We start from the raw sequence: 22,801 nt of genomic DNA on the forward strand, positions 1-22,801 counted from the left end.
CCAGACTGGCTGAATGAATACAGAAACAAGACCCATATATATGCTGTCTACAAGAGACCCACTTCAGACCTAGGGACACATACAGACTGAAAGTGAGGGGATGGAAAAAGATATTCCATGCAAATGGAAATCAAAAGAAAGCTGGAGTAACAATTCTCGTATCAGACAAAATAAACTTTAAAATAAAGCCTATTATAAGAGACATCGAAGGGCACTACATAATGATCAAGGGATCAACCCAAGAAGAAGATATAACAATTGTAAATATTTATGCACCCAACATAGGAGCACCTACATACATAAGGCAAATACTAACAGCCATAAAAGGGGAAACTGACAGTAACACAATCATAGTAGGGGACGTTAATACCCCACTTTCACCAATGGACAGATCATCCAAAATGAAAATAAATAAGGAAATACAAGCTTTAAATGATACATTAAACATGATAGACTTAATTGATATTTATAGGACAGTCCATCCAAAAACAACAGAATACTTTCTTCTCAAGTGCTCATGGAACATTCTCCAGGATAGATCATATATTGGATCACAAATCAAGCCTTGGTAAATTTAAGAAAACTGAAATCATATCAAGTATCTTTTCCGACCACACGCTATGAGACTAGGTATCAATTATAGAAAAAAATCTGTTAAAAATACAAAAACATGGAGGCTAAACAATACACTGCTAAATAACCAAGAGATCACTGAAGAAATGAAAGAGGAAATCAAAAAATACCTAGAAACAAATGACAATGAAAACATGACAACCCAAAACCTATGGCATGCGGCAAAAGCAGTTGTAAGAGGGAAGTTTATAGCAATACAATCCTACCTCAAGAAACAAGAAACATCTCAAATAAACAACCTCACCTTACTCCTAAAGCAATTAGAGAAAGAAGAACAAAACAATGCCAAAGTTAGCAGAGGGAAAGAAATCATAAAGATCAAATTAGAAATAAATGAAAAAGAAATGAAGAAAACGATAGCAAAGATTAATAAAACTAAAAGCTGGTTCTTTGAGAAGATAAAGAAAATTGACAGACCATTAGCCAGACTCATCAAGATAAAAAGCGAGAAAACTCAAATCAATAGAATTAGAAATGAAAAAGGAGAAGTAACCACTGACACTGTAGAAATACAATGGATCATGAGAGATTACTACAAGCAACTATATGCCAATAAAATGGACAATCTGGAAGAAATGGAAAAATTCTTAGAAAAGTACAACCTTCTGAGCCTGAACCAGGAAGAAAGAGAAAATATAAACGGACCAATCACAAGCACTGAAATTGAAACTGTGATTAAAAATCTTCCAGCAAACAAAAGCCCCGGACCAGACGGCTTCACAGGTGAATTCTATCAAACATTTAGAGAAGAGCTAACACCTATCCTTCTCAAACTCTTCCAAAATATAGCAGTGGGACGAACACTACCAAACTTATTCTACGAGGCCATCATCACCCTGATGTCAAAAGATGTCACAAAAAAAGAAAACTACAGGCCAACATCATTGATCAACATAGATGTAAAAATCCTCAACAAAATACTAGCAAACAGAATGCAACAGCACATTAAAAGGATCATATGGGCTTCCCTGGTGGTGCAGCGGTTGAGAATCCGCCTGCCAATGGAGGGGACATGGGCTCGAGCCCTGGTCTGGGAAGATCCCACATGCCACGGAGCGGCTAGGCCCGTGAGCCACAACTACTGAGCCTGTGCGTCTGGAGCCTGTGCTCCGCAACAAGAGAGGCCGCGATAGTGAAAGGCCCGCGCACTGCGATGAAGAGTGGCCCCCGCTTGCCGCAACTAGAGAAAGCCCTTGCACAGAAACAAAGACCCAACACAGCCAAAAATAAATAAATAAATAAATAAATAAGCTCATTTAAAAAAAAAAAAAGGATCATGCACCATGATCAAGTCGGGTTTATCCCAGGAATGCAAGGATTCTTCAATATAAGTAAATCAATCGATATGATACACCATATTAACAAACAGAAGGAGAAAAAATATATGATCATCTCACTAGATGCAGAAAAAGCTTTCAACAAAATTAACACCCATTTATGATAAAAACCCTCCAAAAAGCAGGCATAGAGGGAACTTACCTCAATAAAATAATGGCCATATATGACAAACCCACAGCCAACATCATCCTCAATGGTGAAAAACTGAAACCATTTCCAGTAAGATCAGGACCAAGCAAGGTTGCCCACTCTCACCACTATTATTCAACATAGTTTTGGAAGTTTTAGCCACAGCAATCAGAGAAGAAAAAGAAATAAAAGGAATCCAAATCGGAAAAGAAAAAGTAAAGCTGTCATTGTTTGCAGATGACATGATACTATACATAGAGAATCCTAAAGATGCTAGCAGAAAACTACTAGAGCTAATCAATGAATTTGGTAAAGTTGCAGAATACAAAATTACTGCACAGAAATCTCTTGCATTCCTATACACTAATGATGAAAAATCTGAAAGAGAAATTAAGGAAACATTCCCATTTACCACTGCAACAAAAACAATAAAATACCTAGGAATAAACCTACCTAAGGAGACAAAAAACCTGTATGCAGAAAACTATAAGACACCGATGAAAGAAATTAAAGATGTTACAAAGAGATGGAGAGATATACCATGTTCTTGGACTGGAAGAATCAACATTGTGAAAATGACAATACTACCCAAAGCAATCTACAGATTCAATGTAATCCCTATCAAACTACCAATGGCATTTTTCACAAAACTAGAACAAAAAATTTCACAATTTGTATGGAAACACAAAAGACCCTGAATAGCCAAAGCAATCTTGAGAAAGAAAAACGGAACTAGAGGAATCAGGCTCTGTGACTTCAGACTATACTACAAAGCTACAGTAATCAAGACAGTATGGTAGTGGCACAAAAAGAGAAATACAGATCAATGGAACAGGATAGAAAGCCCAGAGATAAACCCATGCACGTATGGTCACCTTATCTTTGATGAAGGAGGCAAGAATATAATGGAGAAAAGACGGCCCCTTCAATAAGTGGTGCTGGGAAAACTGGACAGCTACATGTAAAGGAATGAAATTAGAACACTCCCTAACACCATACACAAAAATAAACTCAAAATGGATTAAAGACCTAAATGTAAGGCCAGACACTATTAAACTCTTAGAGGAAAACATAGGCAGAACACTCTATGAGATAAATCACAGGAAGATCCTTTTTGACCTACCTCCTAGAGAAATGGAAATAAAAACAAAAATAAACAAATGGGACCTAATGAAACTTAAAAGCTTTTGTACAGCAAAGGAAACCATACACAAGACGAAAAGACAACCCTCAAAATGGGAGAAAATATCTGCAAACAAAGAAATGGACAAATGATTAATCTCCAAAATATACAAGCAGCTCATGCAGCTCAATACTAAAAAAACAAACAACCCAATCCAAAAATAAGCAGATGACCTAAATAGACATTTCTCCAAAGAAGATATACAGATTGCCAACAAACACATGAAAGGATGCTCAACATCTTTAATCATTAGAGAAATGCAGATCAAAACTACAATGAGTTATCACCTCACACCAGTCAGAATGGCCATCATCAAAAAATCCACAAACAATAAATGCTGGAGAGGGTGTGGAGAAAAGGGAACCCTCTTGCACTGTTGGTGGGAATGTAAACTGATACAGCCAGTATGGAGAACAGTATGGAGGTTCCTGAAAAAACTAAAAATAGAACTAACATACGACCCTGCAATCCCACTACTGGGCATATACCCTGAGAAAACCATAATTCAAAAAGAGTCATGTACTACAATGTTCATTGCAGCTCTATTTACAGTAGCCAGGACATGGAAGCAACCTAAGTGTCCATCGACAGATGAATGGATAAAGAAGATGTGGAACATATATACAATGGACTATTACTCAGCCATATAAAGAAATGAAATTGAGTTATTTGTAGTGAGGTGGATGGACCTAGAGTCAGTCATACAGAGTGAAGCAAGTGAGAAAGAGAAAAACAAATACCGTATGCTAACACATATATATGGAATCTAAAAAAAGAAAACATGGTTCTGAAGAACCTAGGGGCAGGACAGGAATAAAGATGCAGACGTAGAGAATGGACTTGAGGATACGGGGAGGGGGAAGGGTAAGCTGGGACGAAGTGAGAGAGTGGCATGGACATATATACACTACCAAATGTAAAACAGATAGCTAGTGGGAAGTAGGCGCATAACACAGGGAGATCAGCTCGGTGCTTTGTGACCACCTAGAGGGGTGGGATAGGGAGGGTGGGAGGGAGACGCAAGAGGGAGGAGATATGGGGATACGTGTATAAGTATAGCTGATTCACTTTGTTATACAGCAGAAACTAACACACCATTATAAAGCAATTATACTCCAATAAAGATGTTAAAAATAAATAAAGTTTAGCTGCCAAGTAAAAGCAAAATAATCCCCCACACCCAAAAAAGCATTTTACATAAAATATGAATGTTTAAGAAAATGAAAAATAATAGCTCACAGAACAACATGTTTAGATTTAGCTCAGAGAAACTCACCACCACTTCTTAAACATGTATCTTAGGAAAGACACACCATAAGACAGTAGATAGTATGAAAATTCATCCAAGGATATGTAAGTTCTTTTATTTAAATGCAAGTGAGAAAGAGAAAACAAATATCGTATATTAACGCATACATGTGGAATCTAGAAAAATGGTACAGATGAACCTATTTGTAGGGCAGGAATAAAGACGCAGACATAGAGAACGGATGCGTGGACACAGCGGGGGTGGGGGAAGGGGAGGGTGGATGAACTGGGAGATTAGGTTTGACATAAATACACTACCATGTGTAAAAAAGACAGCTAGTGGGAACCTGCTGTATAGCTCAGGGAGCTCAGCTCAGTGCTCTGTGATAATCTAGATGGGTGGGATGGGGGGTGGGAGGGAGGTCCAAGAGGAAGGGGATATATGTATACATATAGCTGATTCACTTCATTGTACAGTAGAAACACAGCATTGTAAATCAATTATAATCTGATTAAAGAAATGTAATTGGTTAATTTCTTAGGCCAAATGTTCATGAGTTATGTCCTCCACATTGACCCCTAATCTTACAATATATTTAGTTTGGTACTCCACTGAATAAATTTGTATAAGCTGGCACACAAATGTAAATTATAAGTAACATAAAGATACAATTTTACTAAGTTACCTCCTCTTTTTTGTTTTCAAGATTACATTTAAGCTCGAGAATTTCATTTCCTTTATCTCTGCCGAGAGCCAGAAGTTCATCAGTTTTGGTCTTCAACTCTGTATTCAGCCAAGTATTCTGATTATGTAACAACTCTTTTTCTTGCTCCAAGCGTTTTTCTCGATACTAAGGAAATCCAAGAAAAAAAGGTTTACAGTTAAATATAATATACGGTTATTCAAAAGCTTTTGTGTGTAGCTAAGGTACACAAGCAGAACTTTTACAACAGAAATAAGTATTTGCATGGACTCTTAACAGAAAAGAGAATCAGGTAAGAACAATATGAAACAAACATCATATAAGCAAAACAGTTCAATTAAAACTGTCTTAAAACTTAATTCCCTGATATTAAAAAAATGTAGCTTTTAATTCCTTTATAGATAACTTGCTTATATTTAACATTTAATTTAGGTGAGTTTTAATCAAAAGTTGTATTTTGTGCATTAGAAATTATTTGTTTCTCACCTTAACAGAAACCTCAGAAGCTTGAAGTTCATCCAATTTTAACTGAAGCTCACCCTTTGTTGCATTGCTTTCTTTAAGTTTTTCATTTAGACGTTTAACATCCTCTAGAAGGGTCAGAAGAGAATGTGAAAATGACTAATGAATGGTCAGAGGAACCAAACATCAAAAATGCATCTCTAGGAATACAAATATTTATATAAGTAGTTCTCAACTCTTCTATTTTAACTTGTTTCTGCCACACTTAATCACAAATTTAAACAAATAGATGATGAAGCCAAATTCACGCATCCAACCAAACATGTAAATTATACTGGCTATCTTATTTTAAATGCAGTATCTAAAGCTAAATATACAACATTAACATTAATTTTCCTCATATTAACCAAAGGTCTATTAAAATTTCACAAATTAGTCATTTCTTAAGTTAAAAAGCAATGATACACATCAAAACCTTACATTCAAAACAGCAGGAATATACATGCTTAATTTTTTTTGTATTCCTTACATGAAGGTTTTTATGAAAAAATTTAATTTTACCTACCCATTAGCTGATCAAAATCATCAACAAATACTTTGAATTAATTTTTCTGAGAATAGAATAGTTACTAATTGACTATTATTGTACAGTAACATAAGTATTTGAAAATTCTTCCTTCAGTAGAAATAAAAATTCTGAAAAATCTTATAAAAAGGAACCAAAGGGAACTGGATACCATTAAACTGCTTAAGAGTCACATTCACTTGAATACATCAACTGTATTACATATTATATTCTATGTCTAAATATCTTATATTCTTGCTTCCTAATTCTTTCAGCCTGTGCTTTTAAATATGGGCTCTCCTTTTAGGTTCTTATATTGAGTGCTTGTGGACAGCTTACACCAGCAAGGGTGTCTGTATAAAACGAAGGAGTTCAAGCCTCTACAACTGAACATCTAAACAGTTTCCAATTTGATACTATAAATAATACTGTAGTACATAAACCTTGGTCCAAATTCTTTCAGATGTTTTTCATTTGTGTACTTGTCTATAGACACCTCTTTAAGTGCTCAGAATGATCTAGAGATAAATGAGTAGGAGAAACAACAGGATATTACTCTGAACTCTATTCTGAGCTATGACAAACACCAGCTAATAGAAATGGACTGGGGATTAAATCTTAGCACTGTCAGAAGAGAAAGGAAAGAGTGAAGTTAGAGACTAAGGTCCTTGTTCATACCTGTCAAATATTCAAGTTCTTGAGATAGTCTCTCATTGGTTCTAATTAAGTCTCTTTTCTCAGCTTCTAATTCTTCCTTTGTCCTTGTAAACTGGCTCTGTCATATAAAGGAGTAAGCATAAAACATTTAAATAAGAAAATCAAGTTGATCAAATATATAGAAATGAACATGGAATTGGCACCTTAGTTAACATTAGCAGTGGTTTAAAAATGGTTGGTTTTCTTACTTATGGCTTATATATCAAAATGTTTAAAAACTACCCATAATCTCAACACTTCTGTTCATATTTTGGGGTTTTTTTTTTTTTTTTAATTTTATTTATTTATTTATTTATTTATGGCTGTGTTGGGTCTTCGTTTCTGTGCAAGGGCTTTCTCCAGTTGCGGCAAGCTGGGGCCACTCTTCATCGCAGTACGCGGGCCTCTCACTATTGCAGCCTCTCCTGCTGCGGAGCACAGGCTCCAGACGCGCAGGCTCAGTAATTGTGGCTCATGGGCCCATTTGCTCCGTGGCATGTGGGATCTTCCCAGACCAGGGCTCGAACCCGTGTCCCCTGCACTGGCAGGCAGATTCCCAACCACTGCGCCACCAGGGAAGCCCCCATATTTTGGGTTTTTAAAAATTATTCTTCCTAGACTCACAAAAAAATTTCCCATGTCACTTTTTAATCACTTGGAAGTGTCATATAATTATATAATTACTTCAACAAGCCTTTATAAGAAACTTAACTTACTTCTAATTTTTGCTGTTATAAAATAAAACTTTAATGAATATCACTGCATCTTGGTTCAAATTATTTCTCAAGAAAGATCCCCAGAAACAGAATTATTTAAAACTCTTAATATATTTTGTCAAATTGCTTTGCAGCAAGACAACGGCAATTTATAGGCTTTTCTTTAAGTCATAATTGCCAATCTCAAGCCACTTATGCCAGAAGTGAAGATTATGCTTAAAAAAAAAAAAAAGGAGAAAAAAAAAATCAGTGTTAACATAGGGAGGTGAAAAATAATTACCTTGTTGCATTATCTGCATTTTTCTGATTACAAGTGATGTAGAATAATATTTCATATTGCTATTGGCTATTTGTACAGCTTCCTGTCTGGTTTAAAAACCTTTGCCCATTTCCCCCTTTGAATAATTTTTCTTATAATTTGAAAAGCAGTCATGTATTAAGAATATATATAGTCATATTTTTATTGAGAAAATACTTTCTATGATTTATTTGCTTTTTAATTCTTTTTATGTAGAAAATTTTAAATTTCTATTGGATCAAGTCTATCACTCTTTCCCACTATAAGTGTCTTCCATATATCAAATATCTTTTAACCTCAAATCAAACACAAATTTTTAAAAAGCAATGGCAAGAGTCTAAAGGTCTATCTGATCAAAGAATCACTGGGTATGACCACTTTATTAAACAAACTGGCCCGCAATTCTTGTAATCATATTCAATCTGTTATTCTTAATCACTACTCTAAGGAAATGATTACCAATGTGGATTCACATATATCCCCAACTGTACCACAATACTGGAAATAATGCCTAGGCAATAGTAAGCATTAAATAGATAATTTCTAAAAGAATGGAAGGAAGATAGGTAGGTCAGTGGGTGAGTGGGTGGATAGACAGATGGATCTATGAATATCTACCCTACTTACAGATTTATGGCACTTTAATTATAATGCAAAAGAAAATTTTTTTAATTCATGACTTAAGAGCTACACAGCTAAAAGCAAGTGTTTTTTTTTTTTTTTTTAATTTATTTTTTTAATTTATTTATTTATGGCTGTGTTGGGTCTTCATTTCTGTGAGAGGGCTTTCTCTAGTTGCGGCAAGCGGGGGCCACTCTTCATCGCGGTGCGCGGGCCTATCACTATCGCGGCCTCTCTTGTTGCGGAGCACAGGCTCCAGACGCGCAGGCTCAGTAGTTGTGGCTCACGGGCCCAGTTGCTCCGCGGCATGTGGGATCTTCCCAGACCAGGGCTCGAACCCGTGTCCCCTGCATTAGCAGGCAGATTCTCAACCACTGCGCCACCAGGGAAGCCCGCAAGTGTTTTTTTATATCAAGAACTTACCTATTCTAATAAGTAAAAGGAATATCCAATCAATCATTAAAACATAAAATCCTATTAAGGAATTTATGTATATACATTTTTGTTAGTAGCTTCTCCTAACTGAACATATTTCATCTTCCCACTGACTAAATAACCAATAAGCACAATCAGAATAAAAAACTTCCTCAAGTATCAGGTTTACAAGTAGCTTTATTCACAGGAATAACTTTTACCTGAATGGCAATATTGCGATCCTGAGCCACTTCAAGTTCTTTGTTTTTCTCAGTTAGCGCCTTCAGTTGACTGTCTGGATAAAAGGAATTTTATGAACACACGTACATAAGCTTAAAATTTGCGATGACAGTTTGTATTCAACGGCCACCCATACACATTTTGAAATTAAGAAACTGAGTTTCAGAAAGGTTGAGCTGCACAACACTGCGTTCCAAATTCGTGAGTACAACCCAAATTTACTGTATTTCTAGTACAAATTTTTAAATATGCTATCCTGTCTTCAAAATAATATTTGTGATCATTTTAGCCAACATTTTTAGGAAAAAGTATATGCAATTACCAATTTCCTTATTTTTCAATGACATCTTCTAAGTCAATCATAAAAAAGTGAATTAATTGTATTTGCAAATTTAAAAATTAAGTGAAAAAAGACAAAATCAAGAGAATAAATAATAACATTTAAACTACATGAAATGTATGCAGAGTAAATCACAATAATGGATAACTGTAATTCAGCTGGTTTACCACGTTAAAAAGAGCTATGCTTGATACTGAATTTTCAGTCCCACAATCTCCACTCATAATGGGCTATCTCCCCTATAGTTTCTCTTCTAAACATATTCCAATAATTAGGAAGAGTATACTTTCTGAAACTTTCTTCCACTGAAACACGTCTGTGTTATGTGCTGGTAATTTAATGAACAAATACATTATTATTACTTCTAAGTTAAACAATTCGTTTATTAAAAGAAAAACAAAAAACCTGCTAAATTTGTCCAAATTTTCTATGTCGTTTTAATGTTATTTACTGCTTCCAAACTAAAAAAATATAAAAATATAAACTGTACACCCCAGGAAGGCATGTCTATCTAGGTTTATCCCCATCTTCTCCTCCCTCTCCCTTTTCCAGATCTCATAAAAGAAGCTGGGGTCAGTCATTTTCTTGAAATTTTTTAGCACTATTGCTCTACAAACCTTTTCTTTTAATGCCAAGACAAAACTATGTACAGGTGATAAATCAGATGTAGCTACTCAAGTATTCATACCCTCATTACACATGTATATATACCATCATATGTATACGTCACATGTTTTAAAAATGAGATGTGCCAAAATTAGTCGAAAAGGGTTTCGACTCAAACATACAGCCGATGGGCATGGACTTGGTTAAGAAAGAAGACTAATGTTTCAGCCATTCTCTTGATTATTAGCTTCTTGCATTCCCAATGAAATTAAAATCCAGCTATACCTAATAACAAATATTATGTCCCTACTCTATAAAGATCTTCCTGACATTCACTTTTTTCTCTGTAAACAAGGCACATAAAAACACATCATCCTCCCAAGAAATGTCAGGACCTTTAAGATCTTGTGTACTTTCTAGGACTTAATGATGTAAGAAAATTAATTAAGAAGAAAAATAGCTGTTCATCTTTCAATGGAATTAGGCCTTAAAGAGAAAATTACATCCTGAGGTTCATAAGTAGTTATAAATATCATAACAAGAGTTAAAACATGAATATAATAATGGAACTAATAGACTTTAATTTTTCAACAACATAAAAATAACTAAGTCACTCTCTTTACTTTTTCAGTGGGATAATGCTTTAGCCTTTTCAAAATGCTTTCATATATACCTCATTTGACCTGTACAGCTGTTTAAGTAGATAGACAAGTGGTTCTAGCCATTTTATAAACAATAATCAAACACTGTTATGATTTACATATGACATAAGAGTTTTTTTTTTTTTTTTAACTTTTTCCCCCCCCAATTATTAATTTATTTATTTATGGCTGTGTTGGGTCTTCGTTTCTGTGCTAGGGCTTTCTCTAGTTGTGGCAAGCGGGGGCCACTCTTCATCGTAGCACGCAGGCCTCTCGCTATCACGGCCTCTCTTGTTGCGGAGCACAGGCTCCAGACGTGCAGGCTCAGTAATTGTGGCTCACGGGCCTAGTTGCTCCGCGGCATGTGGGATCTTCCCAGACCAGGGCTCGAACCCGTGTCCCCTGCATTGGCAGGCAGATTCTCAACCACTGCGCCACCAGGGAAGCCCGACATAAGAGTTTTTAATAGCAGTCAGAATTAGAACCCATGCCTCCTGACCATTAAAGCCCTGTCCTCTTTCAAAGTCTTTACCATTGACTGAAAAAAAATCACACTGAAAGAAAAAAACATAATATTACCAGAAATGAAAACAAGGACAATCACTATTTTCATATATAGTAAATAAATGTTTCCAAAGCATACAAAGGAGTATCTGAAGATCTCAATACTCCAATATTAGAAAGATATAATTAAATACTTACTGAGCTTCTCCAGCTCAAGCCGCAAGCTTTGGCACTCTCGGGTTTCATTCACAAGTCTCTCCTGACTGTGGGACAGCCTCTTCTCTATCTCAAAGTACTGTTGTTCTACAGATGATCAGAGGGAAAAAAAAAAAAAATCAAACATACATGTACACACTGTCAATACTGCTACTTATTTTTGATAACCTTGATTTTAAAATTTAAGACATAGTATTGGAACCCACACTGCAAATAAGAGAGAATTTGAGTAAAGATAAATAGATCAAGTACAGAAAAGGACTTTAATCCAACATTTCCAACCGACATATGTAAAATGACAAAAGAAAATAAGGCCTGAGAGGGTTTTAACAAATTATTTTTCTGCCTATTCCACAAGATTATGAGATTCTTCAAGGCAGGCAACATGTCTCATTTATCATAGTATTTCCCCCACACATCAGTAGACTTCTTAGCATAAAGCAGACCCAAAAAATATATTTATTAAATGGAGAAAAAATTATTTAGGTTAAAAACTGCTTTGCTTTAAAAAGGTTTGTCTTAAGATAGCCAAAATAATGCCTGAACATATAAAATTACTAAATTTATGTAAAAATAAACATGTTAACTTTCCAAGGGAAGCGACCGATAGTGTACTGTTCAGCACATTAGAAGCACATAGAAGACGCTCAATATTTATTGTGTAAATTAACACACAGAATGCAGGGTACTATATTCAGTGTTGGGATTCAGAGAATTAATTTTCAACATCAATTCTGCTTGGTAATTTTATTTATTTTTTTAAAATGAAAACTTCTTCAGAATTTTCAATCCACTTAGCAAAAACCAGTTACCAGTCCCGCACCGCCCCCCCCACCAAAAAAACCTGGTAAACCAAGACACACAACCTGGTAAACCAAGACACACAACAGACGGTTTGTATTTTACTAATGGTAATTACTATGCTCTTAATCTTTCTTCAACGATATTCAAGTCACCATTGTGAGGTACTTTCTTATCTGAGGGTCTACTACTACAGGTATTTATAAGGTCTTAATATATTTTCTATCAAACTCCAACTTTTAGAAAGAAGTCGGATACGTTAAACATTTACTGCACGTGCACTGTGTTTCCAGCGCTGTCTTATGCACCTACTCGTTTTTGTGAACACAAAACGCACCAGAGCGAGACAGACTCAGAACAAGTGCAGAAAGTTATCATTAAAGACATAGGCCTTTGAAGGCAGATGACTAGAAAACAGATCAGAAATTACTATCATTTAACGTGCAACATACAGACAGGGTACTCTAGGCTTAGAAGAGTTAGGAGTCGCAGACCCCTAGCCCGGTGTAAACAGACCCAAATCTTCACAATTTCTGTTTGCCGGACGTTAGGCGTCCCTAAATGAGACCACCCTAATTACAAAGAAAACAGGAACTCAATGTGGATTCACATTTTAAAAACAAACAAACAGGCTCCTTCGTATCAAACTGTGAAGGAAGCAGTTACGAGAAGGCCTATGGTGTCCACGGAGCCGGAGAAGCGATGCTAGCAGTGAAGCCGTGGACGGGGCGAGCTTGCAAGGGGAGGAGACCAGCCATCACTGGGGTCGCGCCCAGAAACAAGGGCGGGAAGAGCGTCGCACTTACCGCTCTCCACCTTAAATTTCTCGTGCCGCCCCTTGAGGCCATCGATCTCGGACTGCTGGTCAGCAAGGAACTTCTCAAGTTTGTTCTGGACCGACTTAGGCAGCTTGTTCAGTTCTGTGCGCTCCAGGACTTGCTGCAACACCGCCGCCATGTCGATCGGGCCGGGGACCGCGGCGGCGGCGGCGGCAGCGGCCGACGGAGCAGAAACGGAGAAGAAAGGCGAAGACCAAGAGGACCCAGAAGCGTGGGCTGCTGCCTCCGCCACCTCGCTCGGTGGCTCGCGCGCGCCCGCCCGACGGAGACTCCCACAGCGGGACCCTGGGAAATCGAGTCCCGCGTTAACCGCTGCACCGGACGCGCCGCAGCGCCCGCGTCCGCAGTGCGCGCGCAACCACCGGAAGCTGTGCACCCTGGGAATACGAGTTCAGAGGCAGCCTCTGACCCCTGTCGTGCACTCCGCTTTCCGGCCCCCTTTTCCACCCGCTTCTAGCCGCCTAGGCTTCTGGGAAACGTAGTTTTTCCCAATCCCTTCCGTGAGCCCAATTCCGCACCACCAAGTCCGCTTCCTCCTTTCTCCCCGCCCCCCGGCTCTCCTTGCCTGTCGCGCGACCACTTATCCGCGAGGTGGCGCCACATAATACCCGTTAACCTACGTTCCTCCCTGAAGAGGAGAGCGACCTTACCGTCATAGCTCCGGGATGCCATGGGTCGTCCTCTTTGGCGGCTTTTAGCCACTGGGCCGCTAGAGGGCATCGGTCCCAGCAGGGCCGGCCGGCAGACGCCGGGCTACCGCCACGCTCTTAATGGCGCCCGGAAGGGGGCGGGGTGGCGACCGCAGTCGCTTTGGCTGAGGCGCTGCGGTGAAAGCAGGGGGCCAGCGTGCGTCATCAATCTGAGTCACCTGACTCCAGAGACCACGGGTGTGGAGTAGGAAGTGAGGTGCGGGAAGTTCGTCGCTTTCTGATGAATTCATTGACTGTGGAATTGGGACCGGAGACGAATCTGGTCCCTGGAGGCTGGTACTTGCACTCTAAACACTTTTCTCAGGTGGTCTGACAGTTCGACTGAGTTGTCTGCCACGCGTGCACAGTCTGAGTACAGGTGAGTCAGCCTGAGGATGGAATCCGTGTGTGTGTGTGTGTGTGTGTGTGTGATGTGTGTGCACTCGGGCACAGAGAACTGCCTTTTCAAGGAGGACAGAAAGGGATAGAGTGTAGGAAACATATGGACGGTCACTCCTGTACGACACACTCAAGTCCAGTTGTGAGACTTATCTTACTTAGATTTTTTGGTTTTTTGGTGGCGGAGTTGGTAACAGTGATTTAATAGGAATTTAAGGAGCTCGGTTTATTTTCCAGGAAGAGGATTTTAAAAAACCAAGGAGGAGTTTGAGTGTAGCTTTTATTTGTGTTTTAAGGTAACGTTACAGAAAATGTTGCCTTGTGTTTATATTGTTAAAATTGAAAAACTGTTGGAACGGAAGTTGTTAAACACGTTCCTTCTTAAAAACCACTTCTCACCCTGCCACCATAACAGAGCTACTTGTTTCCAAATTGTAGTTCTGTGACTTCTAAGCTGAGTCCGTAGATTATTTCATGTTTGATTACTCTTCTAAAAGAATTTGTTAAATTCTTTATTGAAAATAAAGCATTCCTAATGTCATCCTCCCTACAATTCCCACAGTAGCAGACCTTTGAGACTAGCAGTAAGGAGCTTAAGGTTGTTTCTTTCCCCCAAAATATTTTATATAAGCACTTTAATTAAGGTTGCTTGTATGTGCAGTACTGTATTATGTCCTAGGGCCACAATATTATCATCATTGATCTACCATTTGGAAAACGCAGATGTTCTGTACTTGGACTTCGAGAATCCTAAAATTAGGTTTTCCGACCTGCTATGATCCAAATTCTTTATTTTGTAGACTAGGAAACCAGAGTCCAGGGAAGTTGAGTGGTCTCAAGTCAGCGTTTGGACAACTTGCAAAGCTTCTGCTGATACACAGCATTTCAGGAAAAATTGAACTGTGTAAGAGAAGATCTACATTTTTATTAGTGTCCTTTATAAAGTATGGTTAGCTACATTTCAAAGTTTTGAAGGAGCACTAAAGAAAAAAAATATACGACAGTCAACCAGATTTCATAACCCAAAGATTTTCATCTTTCTGTTGCATTCAGTTTCTTACACATTAATGTGACTAGTAGATGACACTTTGGAAAAAGTAAGATTAGAAAGTTACATATCATAACCTTGGAGTCACTGTTAACTGCTATTTCTTGTAAGAATTAAGAATTATTTAGGGCAGAAGGAAAAGGAGTAGAATAGCATGATGAAGTAGAAGAAAGTTTAATACACAGAAATGCATACCTTAGGGTGGTAAAAGTGGAAGGCCCTTAACTTTTTAGAGGCATTAATGATTTACACAGGCAGTCCTAGACTTCACCAAAAAAAAAAAGTGCAAACCTGAGAGCTAAGAAGAAATTTAATGCATTTTGAGACAAAACCAAACAGGAACTTTGGAAAAAGACCATCTAATAGGCCATTTCAAACTGGAAGCAATTCTCTGGGCTTTAGTTTTAGAGTAATGTAAATCATTGTGACTGGCAGTTTATTTTACTGATGTCAGATAAGCCACCTCAGCACATCTAGAGTTGCCTGGACTTTGTTGTCCTGAATAAGATTGGAATTTTTTTTGCAGGACCTAAGTGACTATTACCGCTATTCAGAATGCTGCAACTGTGTTTCTTCAGTCTCTCTGTGGCTATTTTATAGCTTTTTAGAATCATGTCTTTACATTTGTTTCTCCCACACTGAATGTGAACTCCTTGAGATCATCATTTATTATTTCCTACCTCTTTTATTCAGCATCTTTGATTTTAAGCTACAGAAACTCAAATCAAAGGAGCATGAGCCAGTAAGAGGAATATGCTGATTTTCATCCCAAAACTGGCGAGAGGGCAGAACAGGAGTCCCTCTTAGTGAAAGTTTAATTGAGAGACTGGGTATGACTCCTTAGTATGAGCACAGTATTTAAGAATCCTATTTAAGAAATGGATTTTAGAGCCAGACTGCCTGAAGTTAAATCCTACCTTTGCCACTTACCAGATTTGTCACTTGGGCAAGTTATGTTACCTTTTTTCGTTTCAGTTTCTAAATCTATAAAACAAGGGTGTATATATATCCCCTACCTCATGGGGGTTTTTCTGAATATTAAATGTCACCATATGTTAAGTACTTAGAACAATGCCTTACACAAAATGGAAGCGCTACAAATGTTTGTTATTACTGTATTGCTATTTGTCTACTTCCATCATTCCAGCTGTACTCTGAGTTCCTCAAGGGCAGAGGCCAAGTATTATTCATCTTCGTGCCATCCCACTTGGCACAATTTCTTTTGCATAGTGGTTCTTTATAGTGTGCTTACTGAATACATGAATTTGATTCCCTTTACCTCCCATTGAGCAACTCAGAAATTATCATCTTTTCTGTTTTAGAAATGAGTACAGTGAGGCTCAGCAGTAAATTACCAAAGATGATACAACTAAGGAGTAATAGATCTGAATGAGAAATCAGGTGTGTTGGCTACTAGTAGTTTAGTGTTCTCTTCTTTATCTGAGGTATGAGAGTAGGTTTTATCGCTCATGTCAACTCTGGTTGATTGGTAGTCATTTCCTGCAACACTCTGTTGAGAATTCTGAAGCTACATTCAAACTTTGCAAGAAAGAATACCCTATTGAATAAGCAATCACTGTAAGGTATGGGGTAGTATCAGGGTAGTACAACTTCTCTCTTTATACTACCCCCATGAGGAAAACATTGCAAATTATATTTTTTGCCTAAAAATGTTCTGTATTTTTTCTTGTAATTTAGGAGGTTGAATTAGTTCTTAATAATGGGAAGAACCTACATTGTAGAAGAGACTGTCGGCCAGTATCTTTCAAACATCAGTCTCCAAGGAAAAGCTTTTGTCTCTGGTCTTTTAATAGGACAGGTATGTATCTTTTCCTATGCATTTACTGATAAAGCAAATTTGTTGATTTAAAGTTAAAATATGCTATTTAACAATAAATTCAAGTTAGGGGATGGAGGGATGGAATGAAAAAGAAGAATGTAGCCCAGGTTTGCCCAAGTCAGAACACATTCCCTTTTGACAATGTAAAAGTAACTTATAAGGTAGAAACTGCAAAATTAGAATTCTACTGACCAGATTATTCACGTTTTATTGTCTTTCCAAAGTGACTTTTGCACCCCTTTAATCTTTAATTCCAGGTTGTCCAATTCTTTACAAAGGTAGCTTTTTACAATTTTATTTCTAGTTTGTCTTATTTCAGACTTGTAGCAAATATAGGTCATATATTTTATTGTATATTATCGTACCCATTTATTGAATTTTTTTTAAAATATTGATTCAGTGGAGATTGAGGGAAAGGGACTGGGAGAAATTTGGAAATTACACAAATTTTATTTCCCTCTTAGAGTTAAGGCTCAAAAATCAAACCAAAATGGAATGGATATTTGGACAGTTACTTTAAAAAGCATAAGCACCCACTGATTTATTATAATTGAAGGGAGAATGTGTTAATCAGGGACTTCCCTGGTGGCGCAGTGGTTGAGAATCTGCCTGCCAATGCAGGGGACGTGGGTTCGAGCCCTGGTCTGGGAAGATCCCACATGCCGCGGAGCAACTAGGCCCGTGAGCCACAATTACTGAGCCTGCGCGTCTGGAGCCTGTGCTCCACAACAAGAGAGGCCACAATAGTGAGAGGCCCGCGCACCGCAATGAGGAGTGGCCCCCACTTGCCACAGCTGGAGAAAGCCCTCGCACAGAAACGAAGACCCAACACAGCCATAAAATAAAAATAAATAAATAAGCAAATATGGTTAAGAAAAATATATTTAAAAAAAAAAAGAATGTGTTAATCAGCAGGGAGGACTTGTCAGCAGTACACAGAAATGAAAAAAGGAGAGTCACACAAACAAACTGGCTACATACATCTAAACACTATTTAGGGGAGAGTGTACTCTGGTCCAAAGATTAATTTTGAGGCCTAATAGCAAATAAAACCCTACTGGGGGCAGTTTTCTTTCTGGATATTTTAACATGATGGCTTAGAACCTTCAAATTGGATAATTAACTTGTTCTGATTCTATCCACATTCCCAAGCTACTTTCTCTTATAATTTGATGCCCTATGTTGCCTACTTATAAAGAATGCACCACGCAGAGGATTTGCATGTTCACATCCCTTCATGGTATTCTAGTTTTAGCATCATTCTGAATGATCTTAGGTAATGTCAGCGTAGCCCTGAGAGACAGGTACATTCTCAGAGTTTTCACAAATCCAATTTCTTAACTTGTAAGACAGAGGGCAGACCCTGCACTGTTCACCCAGGTAATACCACCCTCTGAGGCTTCTCATTAGACAGCCAGACGACCTCTCCTGGCAACAATCTGAACTTCTTTTAGATTCAGGTTACTTAACATCTAGTATGGGGTTCTTTTTGCTAGGAACAGAAGTGATCAGTAAAGGTGAAAGGTCAGGGAGAAATACCCTCTTCCAAACCTGCCTTACAGCACATAGGCTGTTTCTAGAGCTCAGCAAAATTACCATCTTACGTATAAGTCTCCCACAATTTAGGGAGAATTCCAGTCTCTCTTCATGCTGCCTTTTCATTCCTTTCAGTATTCTACATGCTTCTTCTTTCTCTTTGTTCCAAGATTCATCACTTTTCTTTCCTTCCGCTCAAGCTTTCAGGCTTGCCTGTCTCCTACTCCCAGAGTCAGTTTCTTTTTCTTTTCAAAATCATAGATTTTATGAAAAGAAAGAGCTTTCTTAATCAGCACCTACCTTTTCCTTGTGTGCATTTCAATGTAACTTTCTGGAAATAACTTTTATTGAAATAATTTCTCTTCCTTTATTTTCTGTTCCAGGATGACACTAACGATTAGAATTTCAGGTCATGTGTGAGGATAACATTGTGCTAACTTGTATTTTTACTCTTTCTTTATAGGAAATTTTCACTGTAATGAGACTGAGCTATTAAATTTTCCCTAAATTTATCTTTAGGTTTCCCACTTCTGGTTAGCATTTAATTGCTATTAAAACTGAGGAACATAAATCTAATATCACTTCACCTTTGTTTTTCTGTGGACACACATGAACACGTTCCCCACTATCATTGTTTTTATGAAAGTAAGATGCACAAGGTCATTTGTTGCTTTATTTTATTGGGTTTTTATATTTGTTGAACTGTCTAATCTGTTCCAGTAAGCCATTTTTAAGGACCACTGCATGATTCACATTCAGGTTGCCCAAATAAATAAGGAGCTGGTATTAAATATATTAAAAGATAAATAACATGTGAGGAAAATGTTGTAAGGCTATCCATGAAAGTTGTTTACTCTGTAGATTCTGGTATAATACAGGTATAAACAATTTAAGCTGCTATAAATATTGCTCAGTTTTTGCATGTCATAAGGGCTTTGCATTCCTCAGTCAGTTATCACCCTAATAAGCTTTTCTAATTTGTTTTTAAGTGTTCTTCACAAAAGGATTACGTGATTCTTGCCACTAGAACACCACCCAAAGAGGAACAAGATGAGAGCTCCAAACATTCCAAAGCTAAGTTGGATAACTTGGATGAAGAATGGGCCATAGAACATGCCAACCAGGTCATCATGTTTGTTTCTTTATATAGTTAAGTTTGTGTTTATTGACTAACAAAATAAAAGTACGTTATCCTCAGGTTACTAGACTAGGATTTCAGAGTACTCGTTCTTAAGTTTTCAAAACTTGGGTAGTATATCAAAAATAGAAGTATTTTCTGCTCTGTTTCATCCATGAGTATATTTTTTATTTATTGATTACTTGCATCTAGTTTTTAAAAAAGCATTTTCTTACTTGAAGTTAAGTAATCCACCCAAGATTAGTGTAATAGGTAGTGAAACTGGGATTTGAACCCAGGCGGTGTGACTTGAAAGCCTTTGATCTTGTACACTATGCTTTTCCATTGTTAACTTTTATCTGTTGTGTTTTTTAACCTATATCCTGTTATTGGTCATTTACCTTATTTCCAATTTTTCCTTATTTTAAAATAATATTAGTTATTGGTAACATTGTTGCTGGTCAGATTGTTTTAAAGACTTAAACCAGGTACTGAGGAAATAAAATGATGGTTAAATTTTTCTTTAATGTCCTTAGAATTTATATTTTAAGCAAAGTGAAAGACATTATTACCAAAACAAATTGTAAGAGAAGTGAATAAAAATAGGACAGTACTATAGGAATATAGAGTGGGGAATGATTAAATATCTGTCAAAGGTTGGATTCAAACAGCTTCACGGAAGGCTCTGAACTTGAAAGATGAATAGGACTTTGCTAGTAGAAGTCAGGGAGCACATTGAATGCACAAAGGACAGTGGATAAATGACCCAAAGGCATGAAATTTAAAGGTATGTTAGAATAGCACACAATTGGGTATAATTGAAGCATGGTGTATATAAAAGAATGCTTTTAGACATAAGACTGTATGGGGCCAGTTTATGGATGGTTTTGAAGTGTCATTCTAGGAAGGAAGGAGTTCTTTTGGAGCCAGTAGCTCTATGGTAGACTTTCAGAGCTCCCTATTTTGAGAAGGATTGAGAAATAATCCTGCCAATAATTGAGAAAGTAATTGCAGTGCCTTGGTACAGTGTAAATGGAGAGTAGAGGGATTGGAGAGAGAGAGAGCAGAAAATATACAGTTACAGTAATAGTTCAAAAAAAGGTGACATGAGGGCTTCCCTGGTGGCGCAGTGGTTGAGAATCTGCCTGTCAATGCAGGGGACACGGGTTCGAGCCCTGGTCTGGGAAGATCCCACATGCCGCGGAGCGACAAGGCCCGTGAGCCACAACTACTGAGCCTGCGCATCTGGAGCCTGTGCTCCGCAACTAGAGAGGCCGCGATAGTGAGAGGCCCGCGCACCGCGATGAAGAGTGGCCCCCGCTCGCCGCAGCTGGAGAAAGCCCTCGCACAGAAACGAAGACCCAACACAGCCAAAAATAAATAAAATAAAATTAATTAATTAAAAAAAAAAAAAAAGGTGACATGAGCTAGTGACTAGACTCTAAGCTTCCTGAGGACAGGGTCACGGCTGTTTTGTTTATGGCCGTATCCTTAGTGCCAAGCATAGTGTTCCCATGGTTTATGATGAGAACTCCAAAATATTGGATAAGTGAATGGATAAATAAGCAAACTAAAGCAGTGGGCTAAAACCTCATTGCCAAAACATTTCAAAGAAAGAGCTAGTATTAAGATGATTCAGTGACCAAGTAGATTGGCAGTAAAAAGAGATTGTGAGAGAGTTGCTAAAAATTATTGAGATTTTGTTTTTAGCCTGGGTCTAGGAAGATGGCGTTGCCATTACACGAAGAGGAAACAGATTTGGGGTGAGTCAGAGGGAATGATGAGTAAATTCACTTAAAAGTAGTTATTGAATGGATTATATCATCCAATAAAGTATGTTAAATTAGGTAAAAATAAAATTATTTCCTTCTCCAATTATCTTTAAATCTTCAAACACACACACATGTTTATCTGCATTTGTGATGCGGGGTAGTATGTAGTTATATTTTTGAAAAATGCAATAAATATTTAATACCAACTTCTAATGAAATATTAAATATTTTAAACTTAAATTTCCAATGGTTTGTAAATAACTTTCTACTCTAATTTTGCTTTTGGCCTTCTGTAAAATTACATACCTATATCTATATCTATGTCTAGTCTATATACATCTATATACACAAACATAAAACTTATGTAGTAAAATAGATAATCTTTTTGCCTCTAGAAAGAAATGGTTAATTTTATTTGTTGATGATTTTGAAAAGATGTACAAGTTCCCCATGCTAAGTATGAAAGCTTTATTCCTTATTTATGTATGTCAAGCTTGTGTCACTGTAGTAAATAGAATTTATGAAATCAGAGGGAACCACCAGCAGACATAATGCAAATATATTAGGGGTTAGACCATGGTATCTAATTTTCTGAAGACTTAACTTTGTGATCAGTTTGCTCATATATTAAGTACATAAAAGGTAACCAGAGCACTATGAGTATAGATAGTAGAAAGGAATACATGTGGCACTAGGAACTAGCCACAATGATGTGGAAGGAAAATCACAGATATTATGCAGGACAAATTGGTAGGATGTGTCAAAATCCTTAAAAATATGTATGACCCTTTAACCTAGTTACCCACCTCAGGAGATTTATTATAAGCAAATAATCCTGTGAACACAGAAACTTGCTAGGATTTTTAACCAATATTATTTTAAGGTACAGAAAAATTGGAAATAATATTAAATGCCCAATATCAATAAGAAGGCTTTAAAAATTGAGGTAAATCTAAACAATAGGAAACAATGGAGTTTCAAGTTGGACCCCCTCTGCTCAAATCCCAGACTCTGCTGAATATTATAGGGATACAAAGGTAGTTGAGAATTAACTTCTTCCATTAAGGAGCTCCCAGATCAACTAGTAAGGTTCAGACATAACCATAGTACACGTTCATGTGATAAGCTCCATGGGAAAACTACACTGAGGTCCTGCAGGAGTTTGGAGATCAAAGGATCAGGGAAGGCAGCTTCCTCAAGCTGACT

General features: G+C 37.5%; 2 protein-coding genes across 6 annotated transcripts in view; one reads left to right on the plus strand and one right to left on the minus strand.

Moving 5' to 3' along the window:
* TPR (translocated promoter region, nuclear basket protein) overlaps positions 1-13,952 on the minus strand; it is a 67,090-nt gene extending 53,138 nt beyond the window's left edge. For 2 of the 3 annotated variants that reach the window (XM_059938029.1, XM_059938023.1), the window contains exons 1-7: positions 13,845-13,952; positions 13,162-13,479; positions 11,537-11,641; positions 9,229-9,302; positions 6,941-7,037; positions 5,722-5,825; positions 5,218-5,382 (exon numbers count right to left, since the gene is read on the minus strand). In XM_059938029.1, the coding sequence (XP_059794012.1) occupies positions 5,218-5,382; positions 5,722-5,825; positions 6,941-7,037; positions 9,229-9,302; positions 11,537-11,641; positions 13,162-13,479; positions 13,845-13,914 (933 nt within the window). In that variant the 5' untranslated portion in view covers positions 13,915-13,952. The remainder of the gene's footprint in view (positions 1-5,217; positions 5,383-5,721; positions 5,826-6,940; positions 7,038-9,228; positions 9,303-11,536; positions 11,642-13,161; positions 13,480-13,844) is intronic. The other variant, XM_059938019.1, reaches the window with a different exon arrangement.
* Positions 13,953-14,066: 114 nt separating this feature from the next.
* ODR4 (odr-4 GPCR localization factor homolog) overlaps positions 14,067-22,801 on the plus strand; it is a 40,820-nt gene continuing 32,085 nt past the window's right edge. For 2 of the 3 annotated variants that reach the window (XM_059938065.1, XM_059938082.1), the window contains exons 1-3: positions 14,067-14,262; positions 17,029-17,149; positions 19,696-19,830. In XM_059938065.1, coding sequence (XP_059794048.1) covers positions 17,051-17,149; positions 19,696-19,830 — 234 coding nt within the window. In that variant the 5' untranslated portion in view covers positions 14,067-14,262; positions 17,029-17,050. Of the gene's footprint in view, positions 14,263-15,082; positions 15,187-17,028; positions 17,150-19,695; positions 19,831-22,801 lie in introns of all 3 variants that reach the window. The other variant, XM_059938074.1, reaches the window with a different exon arrangement.

The sequence above is a fragment of the Balaenoptera ricei genome, chromosome 1 (genome assembly GCF_028023285.1).
Source record: "Balaenoptera ricei isolate mBalRic1 chromosome 1, mBalRic1.hap2, whole genome shotgun sequence".
NCBI classification, from domain to species: Eukaryota; Metazoa; Chordata; class Mammalia; order Artiodactyla; family Balaenopteridae; genus Balaenoptera; species Balaenoptera ricei.